The sequence below is a fragment of the Pongo abelii genome, chromosome 12 (assembly GCF_028885655.2).
Source record: "Pongo abelii isolate AG06213 chromosome 12, NHGRI_mPonAbe1-v2.0_pri, whole genome shotgun sequence".
NCBI lineage: Eukaryota > Metazoa > Chordata > Mammalia > Primates > Hominidae > Pongo > Pongo abelii.
In genome coordinates, this window is record NC_071997.2 from 132,945,281 (window position 1) to 132,967,476 (window position 22,196).

The window sequence follows — 22,196 nt, forward strand, 5'->3', positions numbered from 1 at the left end:
CCACTAATGGTTTCTTTTTGGATGAAAGTTGTAGCAAAGCCCAAAGCTCAGAAGGTCCTGCTGCTGGCTTGGCTTTGGACATGTACAGTCCTTTGCTGTGTTTCCAGAGCCAGAGCTCACACTGGGTCATCAAGCCAGAGCAGTCTGGCTTTTACTCGATATTGGAATTTGAAAAAACAAAAATGACTACTTTTTCCAGGGAGAATTTAGATGGGCCCTTTCACTTTACTGAAGAGGAAGGTATTTGGGTTTAAGTTGAGGATAAATTATTGTTAGAGATCAGAGTCCAGTTTCTAAGCCCCCTAAGAATGGGATGTAAGGAAAAGATCTGTTGGTCTGAGGAATGGAGGGTGTTGTTGCTGGAAGGACCCTCCACTTAAGCTTGGTTTACATATTGAGACTGGCCATGCCACACACACGCACACACACACACACACACAAGGAGGGAGGAAAAAGGTTTATTCCCCATGTAGTGAGGCTTTTAGGGAGACTGGGGCAGGCTCCAAGGCCAGCCCAAGAGTGGCGTGAGAGAATGGCAGGGCGGAGGAGGCAGCCCAGCTTTCTTAGCGGGTTGTCCAGATGTGGCTTGAAGGCTGACAGCAGTCAATCATCCACAAGCGGGTGAAGCTCTGACAGGACGACAGCCCGGGACTCAGCTGTGTGGGTGTGAAGCAGGCTGACCACACGAGAGGGAGGGAGATGGGGTGGCACCCTCTCAGGAGCTGCTTTCAGGAAATTCAGTCGCAGAGAAGAGGGACATTTCTCTCCCGCAGCTTCCCCTGCATGGCAGCTGTGGTTTTTCACATTCTTATGTTTAAGAATTTATTTAATTGAAACACTTGCACCTGAGTTATTAAGTTTTATTTTTTAATTTTATTTTTTGATTTATAGTGGACTACATATTTTCCTGGTACTTGTAATAATTTAATACATGCATACAATTTGTAAAGATCAAATCAGTCTGATTGGGATATCTGTCACCTTAAATATTTGTCATTTCTTTAGGCTGGAAGCATTCAAGTTCTCTTCTAGCTATTTTGAAATAGTCAATAGATTTTTGTGAAACATAGTCACCCTACTGATCTTATAAATAAAACACAAGTCTTATTTCTTCGATCAGACTGTTATATAGTTGAGTTTTAATGCAGACTTCTAAAGAAGTCTTATCAAATGCTTACAGGGTTTTCTGAGAGTGCCATCCCAATGTGTTGTTCAGCTCCTCCAGATTCCTGCAGGAAATCTGTCTTGCTCCTTCTTCTAAGCTGTGGAAATAGAAACTGAGGGCCATTGCTGCTCCCAGGCTCGCCAAGCTGTCTGCAGAGCTTTTGACCTGGTTCTCGGGCTAATTGGTAGTGTCACCAAAAAACACAATATTCTCTTATTCTTATTTCAAAAGAACTAAAGAGAGATCAGACCAAAAAAAAAATCAAAAGATTTTTTTTTTCCTTCAGCTGCCTCTCATAGCTTGGCCTTACTTGACTGTACCACGATGTACCAAGCAGAAGCGGAACATAAGAACCAGTGTAGCTACAAGATCATGGGTAGAACTTTGTGTTTTCCAAGTGTGTATATGGCAAGCATTATGCAAGGCAAATTTGTTATCTAAAAATACATATAAGATACAGGTTATACAATCACTGGTGAAAATGCTTAACTTTGCATAAGAAAAGCTAAATAGTTATCTGCCATTCAACACCATAATCCTCAGAAATTGTCTATATGTAAAATAAAATGAACAGTTGGCAAGCATCAAGCTGAAGCATCTTGTGTGGGTCAGCTATCTGGTAGATTTAGTTTGCCCTACAGATCTGAAGTGCATTTTATTTCATAAAATGATTCAAACTGAACATTATTAAGAACATACTTGTATCAGGAACTCTCTTAGGGCCTTTCAAGTATAATCTCATTTGGTTATAACAGGATTTTTCTGTCACTCATATGAAAATGTTGACTTGAGAGCATTGATTTGATTTAAAAACGTGAATAACTGTATAATGAAAGCATATTTTAAATACGAGTCTGCTTGACCTTTGCATGTTTTATTGAACTGATTTCAATTCATCCCTAAACAGCCTTGAATGTGTGCCACTATTATTACACCCATTTTCCAGAGAAGGAAATTGCAGCTTTCAGCAGCTCAGTGATTTGCCCAAGGTTGCACAGCATGCAAAAGGGAGTAGTGGAGTTCCCACCTATTTTTAATTTTGAGCCCAAATTCTTAGCCCCATGCCAGCACTGTTTCAACTTCCCAGGTACACTTGATGCCTATATCTGATTCTCACAGTAGTTCCATGAGGTGTAGGTCCTAGTAAGCAAATTTTAAACACAGAACAGTCAGAGACACAAAGACTGGTTAAAAGACCCCAAAGTCCACAGCTCTCGAGAAGCGGAGCTGGGATGGACATTGGTTCTTCACACCCAGGGGTGCCCTGGCCCATGCTGCCTCCTCTGGCCCGTGCTGCCTCCTCTGGCCCGTGCTGCCTCCTCTGGCCATGCTGCCTCCTCTGGCCCGTGCTGCCTTCTCTGGCAATGCTGCCTCCTCTGGCCCGTGCTGCCTTCTCTGGCCATGCTGCCTCCTCTGGCCCATGCTGCCTCCTCTGGCCCGTGCTGCCTCCTCTGGCCATGCTGCCTCCTCTGGCCCGTGCTGCCTCCCCTAACCCATGCTGCCTCTCATTTGATGGGTCATGTTATTTTTCAGTTCTAACTTTGGGCTTCCACACTGCAGTGATGAATTTGAGAAACAAATGCTTTCACTATGTTGACTTGCCTTGAGCATTCAGTTGAATCTCATTGAAGTTTCTTCTTTTATTTAGAGAAAAATTAAGTCAGCTGGGCTCAGTGGCTCACGCCTGTAATCCAGCACTTTGGGAGGCTGAGGCGGGTGGATCACCTGAGGTCAGGACTTCAAAACTAGCCTGGCCAACATGGTGAAACCCCATCTCTACTGAAAATACAAAAAATTAGCCGGACATGGTGACGCGCACCTGTAATCCCAGCTACTCAGGAGGCTGAGATGGGAGAATCACTTGAACCCAGGAGGCAGAGGTTGCAGTGAGCTTAGATCATGCCACTGCACTCTAGCCTAGACAACAAGAGTGAACCTCTTTCTCAAGAGAAAAAAAAAGAAAAATTAAGTCAGGGAAATAGGCATTCCTAATGGAAACTACTTTGCTTTCTGATATGTTGAGCTTCTGTGACCTACAGTGAAGTGGCCCAGGTTCAGCTTCCTAGTAAGGAGCACACCCCTGGCCAGGAGGAGAGTGTAGAAAGTCTCTCAGGACCTTCAGCCTCATCGTCCTTGGTGCTGTGCTCTTCGGGCTTGGCTTTTACGAAGTGTTTAGTCTGATGAGATTAGAGAGCATGTTGGATCCCTTCCAACAACCTTTGTTTGACTTGTTAGCACTGACAGTTTACCTAACCCCACTAAACCTTAGGATCACCACCTACATAACCAGGTTGTGTGGAAGATTAAAGGACATGATGCAGGTAAACCTCATAGTATACACATGGTGCACAGTAAATGCTCGCTGAGGTTTGTTGTAATTACCTGTGGCAATATTGGCTTCATAATTTATCAGCTCAAAATAAAAATATGGCTCTTGTCTCACATTCTTTCCTGTCTCTATTGATGTTTTGCTACAATGCATGTGGTGTAGTTGAGTGTTAGTCAAGATGAATTTTAAATGATATTTAGTCTTAACGATTTTTAAATCAATGGGTTTCTACACTTTAGGTATCAGACTTGGTGATAATTCTGAATTATGACCGTGCTGTAGAAGCTTTTGCAAAAGGTGGAAATCTAACCCTTGGAGGGAACTTGACTGTGGCGGTTGGGCCCTTGGGAAGGTGAGTTCTTTAAATAGATGTTAGACAGTAAAGGTTTGACAACTGCATATTTTATTTTGCATTAATAGGAAACTTGAATTAAAATGAACAGATTTGTACATCCCCAGATGTATACGTGCCCAAAAGATTCGAGGTCATCACAAATAGGAAATTCGCAAAATACAGCCAGTGAGATAAGCTAGCAAATCTGAAACCAGAACACACAAGAAATAATGAAATGTTTTGGAAGCCTAGGCCATTGTATCTGTCAGACTTGAACATAAAATCCACCTTAAGCTTTGAGAGAGCCAAACACAAGTCAGATTTTATGATAAAGTTCAGCTTTGATTGGGAAAGAAAGCTTTTTTCAAAGTAAATCATAAAAATGGGATATGGATGTGTTTTTTTTGAGCCGTGTTTACAGTACTTAAAGTGTATTTTTCTTCTCTATTAATGAAATGCTAGTCTTGGATTAATTGTGCAATGTAGAGATATTTTATACCCACACTATTTATAGAAGTTACACAGTAAAATCATCTAAAAATGTTTCTTGGTTCCATGAAAATACCCAATGCAAAAATAATCCAAATTCTTTAGCACTCTTGAGATGTATTTCCAAGTTTTAAGAGAGGAAGATCCAGTTGGAAAATATCAGATTTACAAATTTTTAAAATATATTTACACGTGCTGCACTGTATTCTTTTTCGACACAGTTCTATGTTACCAGAGCCTTCTGTAATAATTTCATGTATGTTCTTCCCCCTGGCCTGTTTTTCCTCTAGGCCACATTAAAACATCTAATTTAGGCCTACAGTAAGTAAAACATAGAAACAGCTGAAGAAGGTATAGAACAAAATAATTTATTTGAGCTAGAAGGAGTGCTATTTAAATAGTTATCCTTGGGCTTAGAGCTGCTCACAGCTTTGTGATGCAAAATCTTGTGCTTTGCAGGAACTTGGAAGGAAATGTGGCCCTGAGAAACTCCGCTGCCGTCTTCACCTACTGCAAGTCGAGGGGACTCTTTGCAGGCGTGTCTTTAGAAGGGAGCTGTTTGATTGAAAGGAAAGAAACTAATAGAAAGTCAGTTCAAGTTAAAGTGATTTTAATTGAAAGTGTGATGAGAAAATAGTACTTCAAAAGTTGATATAATTTGCAGAGTACATTTGTATATTCTTTTTACAACATGTGGTTTTAAGTGTATATCTTACATTTAAAAATTAAATATACAAATAATATATGCTCATAGAAAATGCAGAAGACACACGAAAAAGAAATAAAAAAACATTCGATCCCTTTAAAAGACTAACACAATTCACATTTTGTTTTACTGCCTTCCAACATTTTCCTAAGCATAATTTTTTTTGTTTTGCCATATATGATGATAATCACCATATATATTCAACTGTAAATGCTGTTTTTTCCACTTCTCATTTTAAGATAGCTGGAAACCATCATTCTCAGCAAACTATCACAAGGACAGAAAACCAAACACCACATATTCTCATTCATAGGTGGGAATTGAACAATCAGAACACTTGGACACAGGGAGGGGAACATCACACACTGGGGCCTGTCAGGGGTTTGGGGGCTGGGGGAGGGATAATATTAGGAGAAATACCTAATGTAGATGATGAGTCGATGGGTGCAGCACACCAACATGGCATATGTACACCTATGCAACAAACCTGCACATTGTGCACATGTACCCCAGAACTTAAAGTATATTAAAAAAAAAAAAAAGAAACATAAGCATAAGTTAGTAATACTCTTAGTTGGATGCACCGATTTCAGTGATTTTCAGATGTTTGTGGAAGGCACACCAGTTACAACTCATGGGTCAGTCAGTATTCCTTGTTGTGAGGTTTCCTGTTCTACGCTCCACCTTTGTCTTTTCTCATGTCAAATAGAGAGCAATTTAAAATACAGAAATACAGTCTGATTAAAAAAAAAAAAGAATCTGGAAGTATCCTAAGAGGTAAAGGGAAACTTCTACTTTAAATTGGCATCTGGCTAATTTTTCCCAAAGATGCAAATTAAGTGGCTCTTACAAATTGCCACTAAAATATGTATAAAGTCCCAGAAAGAGATAAAGAGCTAAGACTGACAGCAGGACTTCTTCCAGAACCTGCAGAAGTTCCATCATTGCCAGCCTGATCGGGCTGGCACCACTGGCATTGGCCGTTCAAATTCGCCATGCGTGGCAGACAGACCTGCCACTATCCAAGACAAAGCATCCAGTATTTACCCCACCGAGTCACTCAGGAATTGAACAGCACTATTTGATAAAGCTATATATAAACCACAAGAGGTAGAAAATAGGAGGGATGGGGAGAAATAAGGTTTGCAGAACTATTCATCTTATAAAATCAAAAGTGATGTGTTAACTCCTAGTTTTATTAATTTGAGAACAGTTAACAAAAGAATGCTTTTAGAAACTTCTGGTTTGAGGCTGTTGGCAGGCCTTCCCACTAAAGTTCAACTAAACCCTGGATAAACTAAAACAAATATGTTGCTTAATGAATGGCAGGGCCTCCAAGCATGTAAGGCAAATGTTTATTTAAACTTGATAAAAATAAATATTTTAAGGAAATTACAAAGCCACAGTTATAGGTACCATTTTTTTAAGAAACTTAAAAAGTAAAAACCTATAAAAATGTATGTGCTTGTGTGTATATTTATATGTGTTTATATGTGAATATGTGTATGTATATATGGGTAAGTATAAGTATTTCTATGATATTGTGGATGTGCTTTTTATATTAATAAAGAAAGGATACATATAAGGATATTTGTGGTAGTTGCCTGTAGAGGTGAACTTTGGGGTACATTTAGGACTTGAACATGGGATATTGCTTAAAGTTAGTGTTTAAAAAGTCGTGTATATGAAGTGCTATGTATGAATGATTATATATACACACCATGTGTGCGCACATGCTATGTTTAACTCTAGAAAAGATTTGTGTATATTAAAATGTTTTTAATTTTATATTTCCCATTAGATTTTATTGTCAAGATATCCGAGCTTATGACATTTTATTTGGAGATACACCGCGGCCTGCTCAAGCCGAAGATCTTTATGAAATTCTTGATTCCTTTACTGAAAAGTATGAAAATGAAGGACAACGAATCAATGCAAGAAAAGCAGCAAGGGAGCAGAGGAAGTCTTCTGTACTGTTTGGTTTTATGTTTCACTCAGAATTCTCAGAAAATCTCTTTCTGTAGAACATTCTGTCCCTGATATCAGGTTCCTAAGAACCTACTAAGCCTCCTTCGTAGTTTCACTGACTTCACGTTCTTGTGAAAAGGTCATGCTACCTTGACATTTTCTCTGTACAAATTTCAGGGAAAAACAGAATTTGTCTTCTGTGATTGCATTTCTCCAAGGATGGAACTTTGTTGTATCAATAATACAAATAATATGTGGGAGGCCGAGGCAGGTGGATCACTTGAGATCAGGAGTTTCAGACCAGCCTGGCCAACATGGCAAAACCCCCTCTCTACCATAAAAACAGAAACACTAGCTGGGCGTGGTGGCGTGTGCCCATCATCTCAGCCACTCAGGAGGCTGAAACAGGAGGATCGCTTGAGCCCATGAGGTTGCACTGAGCCAGGATCATGCCATTGCACTCAGCCTAGGCAACAGAGCAAGACCTTGTCTCAATAATAATATACGAATAATAGTTGCGGATACTGAGGCCTTGGGGCACCGAGGGATTGGTGTGCATTGTTCATGAGGGTCCACAGCACCTTTCAGAGTTGGTATGATGCCTGTTTCATGGAATAAAAACTGAAGCCTAGAGTTTGTCTGCCACTGCCTCTGCCAGTCGCTTGCTAAACCAATTACTACACCACCATCCCTGCAGCTCCCTAAGACCTTGCACAGGTGGTCAGAGGTGCCTGGGGGAGGTTAGCTTCCAGGCATCAGAAGAGCACACCCTGTCCACATCTGAGTCTTGTCATCCAGTTCAATTACATAGAGTCCAGAGGGGTGCATGTGAGCTTTGAGAGTGCCTCATTAATAAGCACACATGATAAAAGTTTGCTACATACGCTCATTGGAAAAGAGTTATATGTGCCTAAGTGAAAACAAGATTTTAAAATTATGTGTATTTATCTTTTTGTTTCTCCCAGGCTAAAGAATTACCTGCAAAGCCATTGTCAAGACCACTGCAGTCATCTGCACCAGTCCAGCTGAACTCTGGCTCTCAAAGTAAATATTTTTGTTGCAATTCAAATACAATTGTAATTAAGTAATTATTAAATGTTACTAAGAAATCAAGATACATTGTTAAACTTTAGAGTTAAATAGAAGAACTAACATATTTAAGAGAGTAAAATAAGTGCTCAGCCTCTTCTAAATACATGAGACAAATTGTCTTGCTATAATTTATGAAAACTTCTGTTTCTATTCATAAGACACTTTCTTAAATCTACAAAGATATATATCTTTAAAGGTTTTCTCATTTATTTTCTGTGCCATTTCTTCCAAAAACCGTTATCCTCCTGATTTGAAATGAGAACAAAATAAGCCTGTTTTTTTTCTTATCATACTCACATATTTATAATTCTGAATATCAGTGTTGACATATGTTCTTTGGAGCTCAGGATTTCATAAGGTGGTTTTTAAACTAGATGACATTTATAAAGCACCAGGTTTTGGTCTTTATCTTTCTTTCTATCATTCATTTTTGTGAATCACTTGTGTTTCTGTTTTTCGTATATGGAGGTTACCAGTAAATAGGAATATGTTGAAGTAGGGACTTTCATGTGATGATTGACTGTTACACAAGAGTCATTGTGCTGTGGCTTTGGGTACACAAAGGTGACTTTAACATAGATCTTGCCTTTAGAGAACTTTCAGAACAAGAGGAGAGAGATTACGTGTAGAAGCATAACTGCTATTAGTGGGAGGAGGCATGTGCTAAGTTTTGCGGGGAGTAAATAGTAAAGCTCTGCAGAAGGCGGGAAGCGCATCCTCGGCCTTCTCCTTCATTTTCTATAATCGTTTTCCCCAGTTTTGAGCCCAAGTCCCTCATAGGATTCTTGGCTGTGCCTTTGTCTGGTCTAAATGTAACCCTCCCAGGAAGATGCTCAGGAATCAGGCCTATTCCTCCTTACCCACCTGCCTCCTGCCCCTGCGTCTGTCTCCTGGTCTTTTGGGATGAGGCGTGGTCCGCTGCTGATTCATGTTCAGATGATTGATTTACTGAAACTCATATTTGCAGTGACTAATGAGATATGAGCACTGAATTTATTTTTATTTTAGATCTGAGTGATTATATAAAATTTGACCCATATGTATGTTTTAAAATATATAAAATGTCCTCACTGAGAATGGATACTTGCATATGCATGTATAAAATCCTCTCATTTATAAAAATTCTAGTCCTCTTAGTATCAAGTCCTTATCAGTGCGGATTTAAAAATGACTGTGGACCTTACCTCAAAAAATTCCTTTCAGTTATCAATTGAAAAGCTCTGAAGGTTGTTTCTGCCGTATAACCCCCTTGTGTGAGCTTTCTAAAAACAGGCCCTTTGCCTGTGCCAGCTTCCGGATCTGTTTCCCACGGTGACCATGTGTGTCCCCCGAACCCTTTCTTGGGGAGATGGGCGGTGCCCTCCCCATTTTGCACAGTCACAGCTGTGTCCCTGCCGGTGTACAGGTTAGCCTGGCCACATTTCTGCAGCCTCAGCCTCACTTGACACACTCGTGAACACTCCTCCTCCCTCCACCTTTTCAGCTTCATCCTTTGCGGCTAGGCCACTACAGTTTTTCCACGCGATACCATCATTTCTCATGTGCTGTATCTCTCAAGTTTTGAATATCAGTTTTTAATTCAGTAAACTAAAAATTTAAAACTAGTGACTACTTTTAACCTTTTATGTTAAATCTGACCTTTTCTTAAGTTCTTTATTTAAAAACGAAGTATTTTCAATTTATTTACATATCCTTACATACACACACACACACACACACATAATTTTATATAAATGCACATATGCTCATATGGATGGTCTGTGAAGGCAGTATTTTTTTTCTTTTCCTTTGTTGTGTTGCTTCCTTTTTCCCATTTCACCTATGTTTTAACTTACAAGATACCCTCCTCTATCCTGATTTCAGGAAACCCACGTTCACAACATAAATTATGAACTTTCACATTTTTTTCTCCATTCTTGTGTAGTCCTACACATGGCATGTACAAACATATACATAAACATGGCCAGAATATTTTTGTCTCATAAAAATGCTATCATCTTATATGTGCTTTACTATATCTTCTTTATATTTATTTATTTATTTATTTGTTATTTGTTGGTTTGTTTTGCTCAACAACTCCACATAGAAATCCCTAAGTCAACTGGTATAGTTCTGTTTGCTTCTTTTTAATAATTATTCAGTATTCCATGGCACAAATGTATATAGTTTACTCATTCACTCTCCTATTGATGTATATTAACTTTATTTCAGATTTTTTTCCATGCCAAACAGTGTCACAATTGATATACTTCTAAATTAATATTTATATATACTGGCACTTTTATTTTTTTGAGATAGTTACCAGGAGTGGACATAATAGGTCAAATAATATATTTTTAAAGTTTTAACAGATTTAGCAGATTACTTTTCAAAAGTTTTTACTACTTAGAGTCTCATCAACCGTTTCCCGACCATAACATTCACCAGCATATGCATTCCCCACCATGTATACCATCCACCATGTACAATCCTAACCATATATACTCCCCACCATATATACACTCCCCCATAACCTTCCCACCATAATAGTCCCCACTATAGTTGCTTCCCACCGTAGGCATTTCCTACCATGCACATTTCCCACTAGACACCATATGCATTCTCCATCATGTGTACCACCCACCACGTGCATTTTTCACCATGGTTACTATCCACCATATGCATTCTCCACTATATGAATTATCCACCATTTATGCTGCCCACCATATTCTGTACCATGTATACTACTGACCATGTGCAATCCTAACCATATATACTCCCCAGTATATGTATTCTCCCCACCATATATACACTCCCCGCCATATATACACTCCCCGCCATATATACACTCCCCGCCATATATACACTCTCTGCCATATATATACTCCCCAGTATATATACACTCCCCACCATTTATACACTCCCCACCATATATACACTCTCCACCATATATATACTCCCCAGTATATGTATTCTCCCCGCCATATATACACTCCCCACCATATATACACTCCCCACCATATATACACTCCCCACCATATATACACTCCCCACCATATATACACTCCCCGCCATATATACACTCCCCGCCATTTATACACTCCCCGCCATATATACACTCCCCGCCATATATACACTCCCCGCCATATATACACTCCCCACCATAAACATCCCCAAGTCTTCATTATATAGGCTTCCCACCAGACATTCCCATTATACACATTCCCCACTGTCCATTTTCATTCTCAACCATGTATCTTCCCCACCGTATGCATTCCTCACTATATACATTCTCCACCATCTACATTCCCCACCGAGTGCATTTTCAACTATTACATCCATTATGACATTCTTCAGCATATACCTTCCTCACCAATATTAGTGCGGAAGCATCTAGAAGATTTTGCCAGTCAAGGCTTGTCACATCTCCTTGTTAATTGGATTGTATTTATTCCTATTAGTGAATGTAAACATCTCTTCATATAAATTGCTGGTGCTTTGGATTTAATCTTATCTGAAAAGTCTCTTCATTTCATTGGTCTATTTTTCCTATTGGGATATTTGTTGCTTTCTCAATTTATGGAAATGTTATCTATACTACAGGTTTTGTTGGTCATTTGGGTTGCAGCATATTTCTACATTTATTATTTTTCTTTTGATCTTGTTTTTCATAATTTTACTCCATGAAAGTTTTAAATTTTATCTAAAAATATGTCTATCATTTAGTTTTTATAGATTTGGATACTTTGGTCATGGTTAAGGTCTTCCCACCTCCTACACAAGAGTGTATTCATAGTCTCCTAGATTTTCTTGTGATTTTTTATCTTTGCATTTACTGGATACTTAGTCTTCACATAATTTGAGATCATTTTCCTAATTTTCCCCTCCTCCCCAATATACAATTCTAGTTGAAGTAGTATTATGTACTTGTATCCATTCTATAATTTTTCAATGCTAATTAGAGTAACATTACATGTCTACATTTATTACTTTGAGATATAATAATTTTACTATTTCATGCTTTCCGTTTGTTGAGATTTTATGTCTTTCAATAAGATTTCATAATTTCTATGCCTTCTGTGTTAAATTTGTTCCCAAGTACTTTGAGATTTTGATCTGCTAAGGCGAATGGAATGCACTTTTATATTTCTACTTAAGTACCAATTTTGACATTTAAGGAAATCTCAATTTGCATATATTTTGTTTGTCTTATATCTGGTCACTTGCTCAAAAATATTTCTAATCAGTTTTTAAAAATAGATTCTCATGGGATATTAGTATCCTTTTCCCCATCCCACCAATGTTTATTTCTAAATTCTTACTTTCATAAATTTCTTAGGCCAGTGGCCTTCAAACTGGTGTATGCCTGTCTTTAGGAGTACGCAGAGACTGCAAAACGGGGTGTGGGCACAGGTCACTTAAGAGACACCATCTCCAGATCTCCAGCTCCTAGATAAGTTCTTTTTAAAGCAATCCAGCTACTTAAGAGACACCATCTCCAGATCTCCAGCTCCTAGATAAGTTCTTTTTAAAGCTGAACGTGATGTGCAAGGTGTGCTCTTCGTCTTCTATACTGTTAGAATCAGTTTTTCTGCAGTTGAAGAAGAAAAGCAAACCCCCAGACCGTCCTGCCTCTTTCTACACTACATTGCCCCCAGAGCGTCAGAACAGGAATCCAGTGTGAAATGTGGATGCAGTTAGTGAATGGCTCTTATGCAGAGCAAATCCTTCCATAAATCAGTGAGTTCTGTTTCTTCACCTTCAACGCAATTGAAGAAGAACCTAATAGAATTGTCATCTGAATTTATAATGAGAATAGTGTGTGTACTTCTGTGTCATACAGATATCAGGTATTTATCATCTACCTTATACTTCATGTATCTTCTGGCTTTATTCAGGTATACCTTCTGATTTAAAGCACAATCAAATGATGATGATCCTATTAATTTAGTGATTTAAAATATTTGCTCAGCAAGGGCAGGATCTGGCAATTTTGTGTATTTTGTATAATATATACTAATAAGTTTTCAAAATCACCACTCTCCTCTTTTTTGGCAGGTAACAGAAATGAATATAAGCTGTATCCTGGACTTTCCAGCTATCATGAAAGAGTTGGTAAATCAATAAATCTATATGTTATAAATGATTCATATTCATTTTGTGATCACAAACTTCCTAATTAATCTGACAGGTTATGAAAATCTCTGGGAAGTGTTCAGTCCTTTTCTTTAATTTATAGAATATTCACATTCTTTTGAGAAGTACTTCATTTAGAAAATGCTGTGCTTTTGTTATCTTACTTGCCTTTAAGATAATGAGGGTGATAGGAAGCTGACAGTGTTGTCTGTGTAGGGAGTGTGTGCTGGGGACAGCGCTGCTGAGCCCCGGATAGGAGCTGATGGTCAGTGTTATCTGTGTAGGGAGTGTGTGCTGGGGACAGGGCTGCTGAGCCCCGGATAGGAGCTGATGGTCAGTGTTATCTGTGTAGGGAGTGTGTGCTGGGGACAGCGCTGCTGAGCCCCGGATAGGAGCTGATGGTCAGTGTTATCTGTGTAGGGAGTGTGTGCTGGGGACAGCGCTGCTGAGCCCCGGATAGGAGCTGATGGTCAGTGTTATCTGTGTAGGGAGTGTGTGCTGGGGACAGCGCTGCTGAGCCCCGGATAGGAGCTGATGGTCAGTGTTATCTGTGTAGGGAGTGTGTGCTGGGGACAGGGCTGCTGAGCCCCGGATAGGAGCTGATGGTCAGTGTTATCTGTGTAGGGAGTGTGTGCTGGGGACAGGGCTGCTGAGCCCCGGATAGGAGCTGATGGTCAGTGTTATCTGTGTAGGGAGTGTGTGCTGGGGACAGGGCTGCTGAGCCCCGGGAGCCATGGCATCGTCTGAGGAGCACATGATCTCCTCAACATTTGCTGTCAGAAGCTTTTGAATTTACAATGGAGATAAAATGTGAAAGTTTGCTAATTCTGAATTACAGTTTCATCCTTATTCCATTTTTTCTGTGTTTTAGCACCATAAATTTTATATTTCTAAGAATTTTATTTTTCACGTTCAAATGTTTTGTTATTATTGGAAACTACTTTATAAAACTTGTTAAGATTTACCATAGTAAAAATGGTCCTTCAACCAGTCTTACTTAAATATTCTTCAGAGGTTTCCCTGGAAAGAATTGAGCGATTATTTGCAAATGTGAGTGGGACACAAATTGAGGGCAAAGTTAAACAATCATAAAATAGCCTGTTTATTTTTTCTCATTGAATACTTTCGTCATTGGAGTCACAAAGCTATATGCTGCTGGATATATAACTGTCAGAGAATTAAACATTTCATGTAAATAAAATACCAAAAAATTAGGTACTCAAGCATATTTTAAAAATTTATATCATGCAGATAAAAATATGTCGAAAAGATCTCTTAAGCAGCATCCCCTGAAGAGAGGTCAGCATGTTCTTGATGGATTTAGGATTGGTGACCTTTCTTTTCACCCTGGCCTCCCCTCCTGGGAGCACATTCCGATGTTTTTCCCAGATGTTTCTCCTCTGAGGGGGATGAGCGTCTGCTCCTAGAGTCCTGTATAGAGAGCAGGTGCGATGATCGGGGGCTCACCTACAGAAGATGCTGTGCCATGGTCTTAGGTATGCAGAGAAAGCTCTGAGAGGTTTTAAAAATGTGTTTCACCCTTTGTGGTTCACACCCATGTTACAGGCCATGTTAAAGAGACATCAAGTTCACACCCACATTACAGGCTGATTTAAAGAGACATGAAAAGTTTGGCCTTTGGATACACGTCCTTTAGAAGCAAAAGTGGGTAAGGTATAAATGTTGACACAAAGACAGTGTAAACACCTAGATTTTTATCTTACACAGCCTCTTGCTTTTAAAGACTCAAGATTAGACTTAGACTTAGGTATCTGGTTGTTAAAGCGCTTCTAAACTTGACAAGGTCAGCTGACTGGCTGCACTTGCTTGGGAAGGGAGGGGGTCCCTACAGAGAGACAGAGCTGAGGGAAGCTGGCTGAAAAAGAGCTAAGGCCACAGATCCCCCAAAGAATGCCTTGGTAATGTGACATTGGGAACTAGAGTTCTTTTCTCTATTAGAAACTTCCTATAACTAGCACCAAGGAAAAACGTTTCATGATAAGAAACTAAACTCTAAGTGGACTGTGGAGACAGAGATTCCGATTTGAACCCCCGTACTTTCACTTACCAGCTGTGGGACCCAAAGGGAGCATCACTTGCCATGGTTGGTTTCTCCGTTGCTTCTGTGTTTGTATTTGAGGACAGGACAAGGTAAATTGTAACTCAGTTACAACTGAGTTAATATTCCTTTAGCCCATTCTCCAAAGAGGTTCTTGAAGAAAAAACTAAAAGGGAAGATTTACAGTCCACTTTTTAAATAAAACTCACTTTACGTTACTGTATTTTTTTAAAAGCAGCTGTGAAGGCATTAACCTCTTACCAAGGATTTCCTCATGTTTGCTTACCATCGCTGCAGAGAAAAGTCACAGTTACATGGCCCCAGGGCCCGAGCCTTAAATCGAAAAGCTGATGAAGCAGGACACTCAGTCCTCCACGTGCGAGCTCCTAAATCTATCTCAACCCCACAGAGAGGCTGTCGGGTGTGATGATCAGCTACATCACCTTTACTTTCCTCCCACCATCTTTTGGCTTTGCCCTTTGGAAGGTCCAGCTGCATAGTTCTTGGGCCTCTCAGAGAGACAAGGCTTGCAAATGCACAGTCCAATTTTCTGATCTTCCCTCTAGGGACGCTGGAAGGAATGGTTTCCTAATCAAAAGCTTGGACCCTCCAGCATCAGCATTCTTCCCCATCCTCTTACCCATCCCATAGTTGTCTGGGATGGGGTTTCTCAACGTGGGCACTACGCACAATTTAGGCTGGATAACACTTTGTTGTAGGGGCTATCTTGTGCCTCATAGGGTGCTTAGCAAAGGCTGTGTTCTCCTAGTTGTGACCTTCCCAAGGCTGTGATTTTTCTCCTGAAACAGGTCAGGCCAGGGGTGCTGGCTGCATGGGGGCTACCTCATGCAGGCTCCATGAGAAAGTGGACTGGAAGTGAAACAGGGACATCCACAGACCAGCCTTCCTAATCACAGGCCTCAGGGCAGCTGCCAGTCACCAATGCTGACTGTGATCTAATTCTGCTTCCTGTTTGGGAAAAATAACCCCTACTTGAACTAAACTTGAATATTATAAAGGAAATGGCCAATTCCCTCAAAGATCCTTCTGATTTTTTAAGTACATGAGTATAAAGCTTAAAGGCATATGTTGTGCAGAAGGAAAGGCATCTGTGAATGCCTAGCTTTTTAGTAACTCAGTGGGGTTTGCTTCCCGGTAACCAGGAAGGTTTTTCTTCATGGAAGGAATCATTACTTGGCTCACCTTTTTTTAGTGAACTCTTATGGGCATTAAACTTCTCCTTGTGAAAATTGTCTCTGATATTTACATTAAAGAGGAACTTTAAGTCATTTGGAGTTTTTCAAAGAAGAAAACTAACAGGGCACAGCACTAACTGACTTGTGAATTGTTATCTGAGAAAGCAGATAGGCTCTTGAATCTGCTGGCCTCACTCATGTGATTTTCATGTGGATGGAGTTTCTCCAACAACAGCTCAACTCCTGACTCTCCTGTACTCCTCCCCAGGAGGCAGAGGCATTTATGGTGAATTGGGTGAGGAATTTGGCACAAGGAACAGTCAACACACATTTAGCCTCAGTAAAGGAGAAATGTGAGATCCTGGCCCCCTCAGACCTTCAGTGGTGGCCTTCCCTTCAGCTGCACCTGAAAACCACCCACGTTGCTCCTCTACCCTCCTCTCTCACTCTGCTTTATCCTCATTTCATTTGGAATCTGCAATTCAGAGAAAATTAGACAACACCTGATTGTGAGGGCAGGGACCAAACCAGGTCTGTGATCTTTCCTTGTTTCTCTTTCTTAGTTCATAATATATTTATTTTTCTAATTATTCATCATAAAATATATTCCTGAAACTGCTTAGAACCAATTAAGTTATCAGGGATTACCCAGAACCGTAGCATCGGATGCTGTTATTTGTACAATCTGGAAACCCAGTGAGGCAGGTCACCACATTAATCCTCCTTGAACATTTGCCTCATAAAAGTAAAATGCTCCAATAAATGTCAGTTTGGTCTGTTGAGCACAATTTCATATTATGAGGTTGTTGAGGGTCTTGGATGACCTGGAGAGAAGCTTCATTGGATCTTGACCTTGGACAAATTACTTGGCATCTCTGAAGCTCAGTTTCAAATTCTGTGACATGGGATAGGAGTAGCTGGCTCATTGCAGTGGGCGCTGTAAGAGGAGCACGTGTGAGTGCCTGCCACATGCCTGAGCAGTTGGCGGTGGCTGCTCTTCCCAGATGCACATCGATTGCTGTTGTTATCATTGTCATCGTCCTTATTATGCATTTTTGATTTTATAAGTGAGACTGTGAGTGTATAAATGCATGGTAGCTAAGATGGCTGTGGCTCCCAGAACATTCCCTGATGTTCACAAGCACTCTTTTAATTCACTTCTTTCTATTATCTAACGTGTCTGGGAGACAAGAGGGAGGAGAACAGAGTTCCTGGAGGGTCTTCACTGATTTGTTCTGGTTAATTAAGATTCAGCTTTATATGTGGATATCCTAAATATAATCATGAATAAGAGATTTCCAGGGTGGATTTTTCTTTAGCATTAGCTTGCATCCTGATCTGATGACAGGGAAGCACGGCGTGAGCTCCTGCCAGGTACTCCATCCAGGGCAGAGCACAGCTCCTTTCACAGTGCATGGCAGCGACTGCTCATTAACGTGCAGAATTTAATCGTGTACTTAGAACATTTAACTTCTGTTGTTTCTAGACTATGTCAAAATTTTATTTTGGTGACATTCTTTTAACCTTATTCCTTAAAATTGGTAAACTAAAAGTAAATATAGGACAAAATAAAATATACAGAAATTCCTTTTATTATAGAAAAAAGTAGTTATACCAGTATTATCTCTAGTGTAATTATTATTAGTATTATTTCTTTAGAACTCAACTAAATGGCACATACTTTAAAGAAAGAGCTGTAGCACCATCTTGTGTGAGCTACAAATTCAGTGTTTTAGTCAGAGTAGTTTAAAGTGTTGACTATTTTTATTTCTTATCGATGGACCAAATTCACTTCATCATTATTATTATTATTATTATTATTATTGTATTATGGGTTCAAATAGGACCTGGCTCTAGAGTCTGGTTATTGATGTTTTCTGTATGTCTGTACATCTAGCTGCCTAATTTATGCACAGAATTATATGAAGCATAGAAGCATCAGACTCCATGTAGCTGAGTGCTCAAAAACTGTTTCATTATATTTTTATGATGTTATATGGTTTATAATATTTAATGTCCTTTATTCATGTTAACTGCTCAGTTCTCAAAATATTTTCTTCCTCCTGCAATACATGGATATACACATTGCATTGAAGTACTTGTGAAACATGTAGAAATGCTCCTACCTGTGCTAATTCCAACTTATCTCTGATATTGAGAGGATGGATCAATTAAGCACAGAAATGTAAACAGCCACAAAGCTCAGGGAGAAGAAATGTCTGCTGAGGAAACAGCAAAATATAACTGGGCTGCAATCTTCAAGCCCAGTGAGTAAAGAGCCAGGTTTTAAAGTTGAATCTCCTAGGGTTTGATATAAGCTCACAGATCTGCCTTTCTCCAGCATCTGCCATCCATGAAACTGTCACAACTATCTTGGCCCCTTCTAGCTGCTGTAACAAAACACCATAGCCTGGGCAGCTCATAGACAATGGAATTTTATTTCTCATGCTTCTGGAGGCTGGATTCCAAGATCCAGGTTCCAGGAGACTCAGTGTCTGGCAAGGTCTCGGTTTCTGCTTCAGAGATGGTGCCATCTTGCTGTGTCCTCACAAGGAGGAAGGTGCAAAAAGCTCCCCTCAGGCTCTGTCTGTAAGACACTGATCCCATTCATGAGGGGGGAACGTAATGACCTAATCAGCCCCCAGAGACCCCACTTCTAACACCATCACCTTGGGGTTGAGGATTTCAACACTTGAATCTCAGGGAGACACAGACATTCAGACCACAGCAATGACTATACTAAAATAGAAAAAATGTAAGTTGTATTATCTCATAGATTATTCAAAATTTAGACAATTATAACCAGAAGCATGTGCTAAATCCTTAGGTATATAATGTGCAGAGAAAAATAAGTTTAATAATGTGATGAAAATTACACAGACTGTTGTGGTTTCTGCCAGCCTCCAAGACATCAGCATGCCAAGCCCTAAGTGGTTAATTTTTATCTTACCAGCAGATACCCCCAATTTCTCCCTTAAAGAACATAAATATGCGAATACTTTTTTCTTGTTTCAGGCAATTTGAATCAACCCATAGAAGTGACAGCGCTGTATTCCTTTGAAGGACAGCAGCCTGGGGATTTGAATTTTCAAGCTGGAGACAGAATCACAGTTATATCAAAAACAGATTCACATTTTGATTGGTGGGAAGGAAAACTTCGAGGTCAAACTGGCATTTTTCCAGCCAACTACGTAACCATGAATTAAAGCATATACTATTTTCTTCTTTGAGAATTACAAAAAAATTATTTCTACACTGACAGGATTTACTAGTTAAGCAATGTTTAATATAAATTTTTAAAAACTTCTGTTCTACAAAATTTCCATTCAGTATGTAAAAGATTTTGTTTTTCTATATAGAAAGAGCTGACTGACATATCTTTAAATACTTTGTACTAACTTTATCACACTTGCTGTGTCATAGAATATCATACAATTTATGTGCTCATAGTTCTTTTGTGAACACTTTCGAACATCGCTAAGCATTTGATCTGGCCATGTATATGGTAGCTATATTTTAATTTGAGAATCTTGAGGGTAGAGCCATGAATTTCAGTTCTTACATTTCCATTTGCAAAGTGACTAGAGAAAAAGAAATCAGCTTAAATGAGGTATTAAGTAATGTTTAGAGTTGTAGGTATTAACTAGAATATAAATCCTTAGAAATCATCTTTGTACCTTCAAAAATTGTACTATGCATTTATCATAGAAATATGATTACAAAGAAGTCTGACTACCATGTCTTTAAACATATGGCATCTCTCAACTTTTCTTCCTTATGGGGCTACATTTGTTCATTTCCAGCAGTAGCATAAACTTACGGTGACATGGTAGACTTTTCTCTAAATAAAATTTTTAAATATTTACTAAGTTAATATTTCCATTTTGTTTTTCTTATTTTTTTTTGTAAGGTAGGCAAAGTCCTATGTCTCATATGCAGGGTGAAATCCACCTCCGTTTTGGGCTGCCTGAGCTCCTTCCTGAACTCTAGACTCCCCTCTCCAGCTATGCACTTGACAGCTCCGTTTGGACAAGGAACAACACCTCAGCCCTCATGGGCTCAAATCCAAGCTCTTCTTTCTCCTCACTTAGCCTGCCTCTCCCACAGTGTTCCTCTTCAGTAAATGGAAATTCCATCCTTGGATTTCCTTGGTCCTCAGGGTGACTTCAGAGCCAACTTTCGTTCTTCTATCTCATGCCCTCTATCAAATCCACCAGAGATTCTGTTGCCTTTCAGACACTCGCTGACCCAATGTTTGCACTCCCCATGCCCACCCTGAAGCCAGCTGCCTGCTCAGCCCCAGCTCCCGCGTAGACGCCTTGCTTCAGCCCTGGCTTCACCCAGCGAACCCTCCTGAGAGGAGCAGGTGCACATTGCACTGTTTGTCCTGCTATTTGCTCCTCACTGCTTTACGTCACACACACACCTGTGCATTTGCCTTTTTATTGATTATACCTTCTTAAGACATGGAAAAGGAGAATGAAGGCCCATGTTATCTTCACCCAGCGAGAAGTAAAATGAGTTACTTCCTACTTTCTAAGCCCTTTCCAATCACTGCTGTCTCAAAGGGAATCATCACCCTGAGTCTGCTGTTTTTAATTCCGTAATCTTCTTTACATTTTTACTACATATGTTTGTGTCCTTAAGCACTATATGGTATTTCCTTCCATGTATTTAAACTTACAAAATTTAAAGTTTTAAACTTATAGAAGATACAATAAATTCACTCATTTACAATGGACTTATTGTAAAGAAACTATGCTTTATATGTTCAAGGAATGAAAAGAAAAGGTGGAGAACTTCAGCAGAAATTTGACACTATAAGAGGGAACTAAATGAAAAACATGAGACTGAAAAGTAAAATAAACTTAAGAGGACAATAAATGGATGTAACAGTCATTTAGACACAGCAGAAAAAAAGAATCATTGACCTGAAATCAGATCAGAAACATACATCCAGACTGAGAGTTGAAAGGACTGAAAATACTAGAAAAACCAAAAGAAACCATGGGATAAGGCAAGAAGGTATAGAAAATGAGTAGCGAAGGTTCTAGTCAAAAAGTGGAGATGCCAGAGCATATTCCAAAACTTTAAAAAGACGTTGAGCTACAGACTTCAGAATTACTATGAACAAACAGAATAAACACATGAACAAGCAGAATACTGTGAACAAACAATAAACACAAGGAGAGTCACATGTGTGCACATCATTATAAAACTGCCAAAAACCGCAAAGATAAATCTAAGAAGTAGATGAGAGGTTGATTAATGGGTAAAAATGCACACTTAGAAAAAATAAGACCAGATGTCTTAGAGATCATTAGGGTGACTACAGTTAACATTAATGGATTATACATTTCAAAACAGCTAAAAGAGAATAATTTGAATGTTCTTAGTATAAAGAAAAGATAAATATTCAAGGTGTTGAATATCCCAGTGACCCTGATTTGATTATACAAATGCATCAGATTATCACATGTATATCAAAAACATATACATCTATTAAATATCAATTTTTAAATGTAGATGAGAACTGTTATAAATCACTAAAATGATAACAATCAAAAAATGGATGAAAGATTTCATTGATTTCACCAATGAAAATATATGGATACCAAGTAAGGACAGGAAAAGATGCCCAATTATCTTTAACAATTAAGGAAAGCAAACGGGAACTGAGAGTGAGATGTTGCCACCAACCTCTAAATGGCTAAAATGAAAACAACTGATGCTATCAAGTGTG

The 22,196-nt window shown here is 39.2% G+C and overlaps 1 protein-coding gene across 27 annotated transcripts in view; it reads left to right on the plus strand.

Moving 5' to 3' along the window:
- The window catches only part of SH3YL1 (SH3 and SYLF domain containing 1), a 49,003-nt gene extending 27,809 nt beyond the window's left edge, over positions 1-21,194 (plus strand). For 18 of the 27 annotated variants that reach the window (XM_054545448.1, XM_054545540.1, XM_054545513.1 and 15 more), the window contains 6 exon segments: positions 3,734-3,846; positions 4,777-4,905; positions 6,825-6,993; positions 7,957-8,035; positions 13,121-13,177; positions 19,469-20,318. In XM_054545448.1, the coding sequence (XP_054401423.1) occupies positions 3,734-3,846; positions 4,777-4,905; positions 6,825-6,993; positions 7,957-8,035; positions 13,121-13,177; positions 19,469-19,659 (738 nt within the window). In that variant the 3' untranslated portion in view covers positions 19,660-20,318. 27 annotated transcript variants of the gene reach the window in all.
- The last annotated feature ends 1,002 nt before the right edge of the window (positions 21,195-22,196 follow it).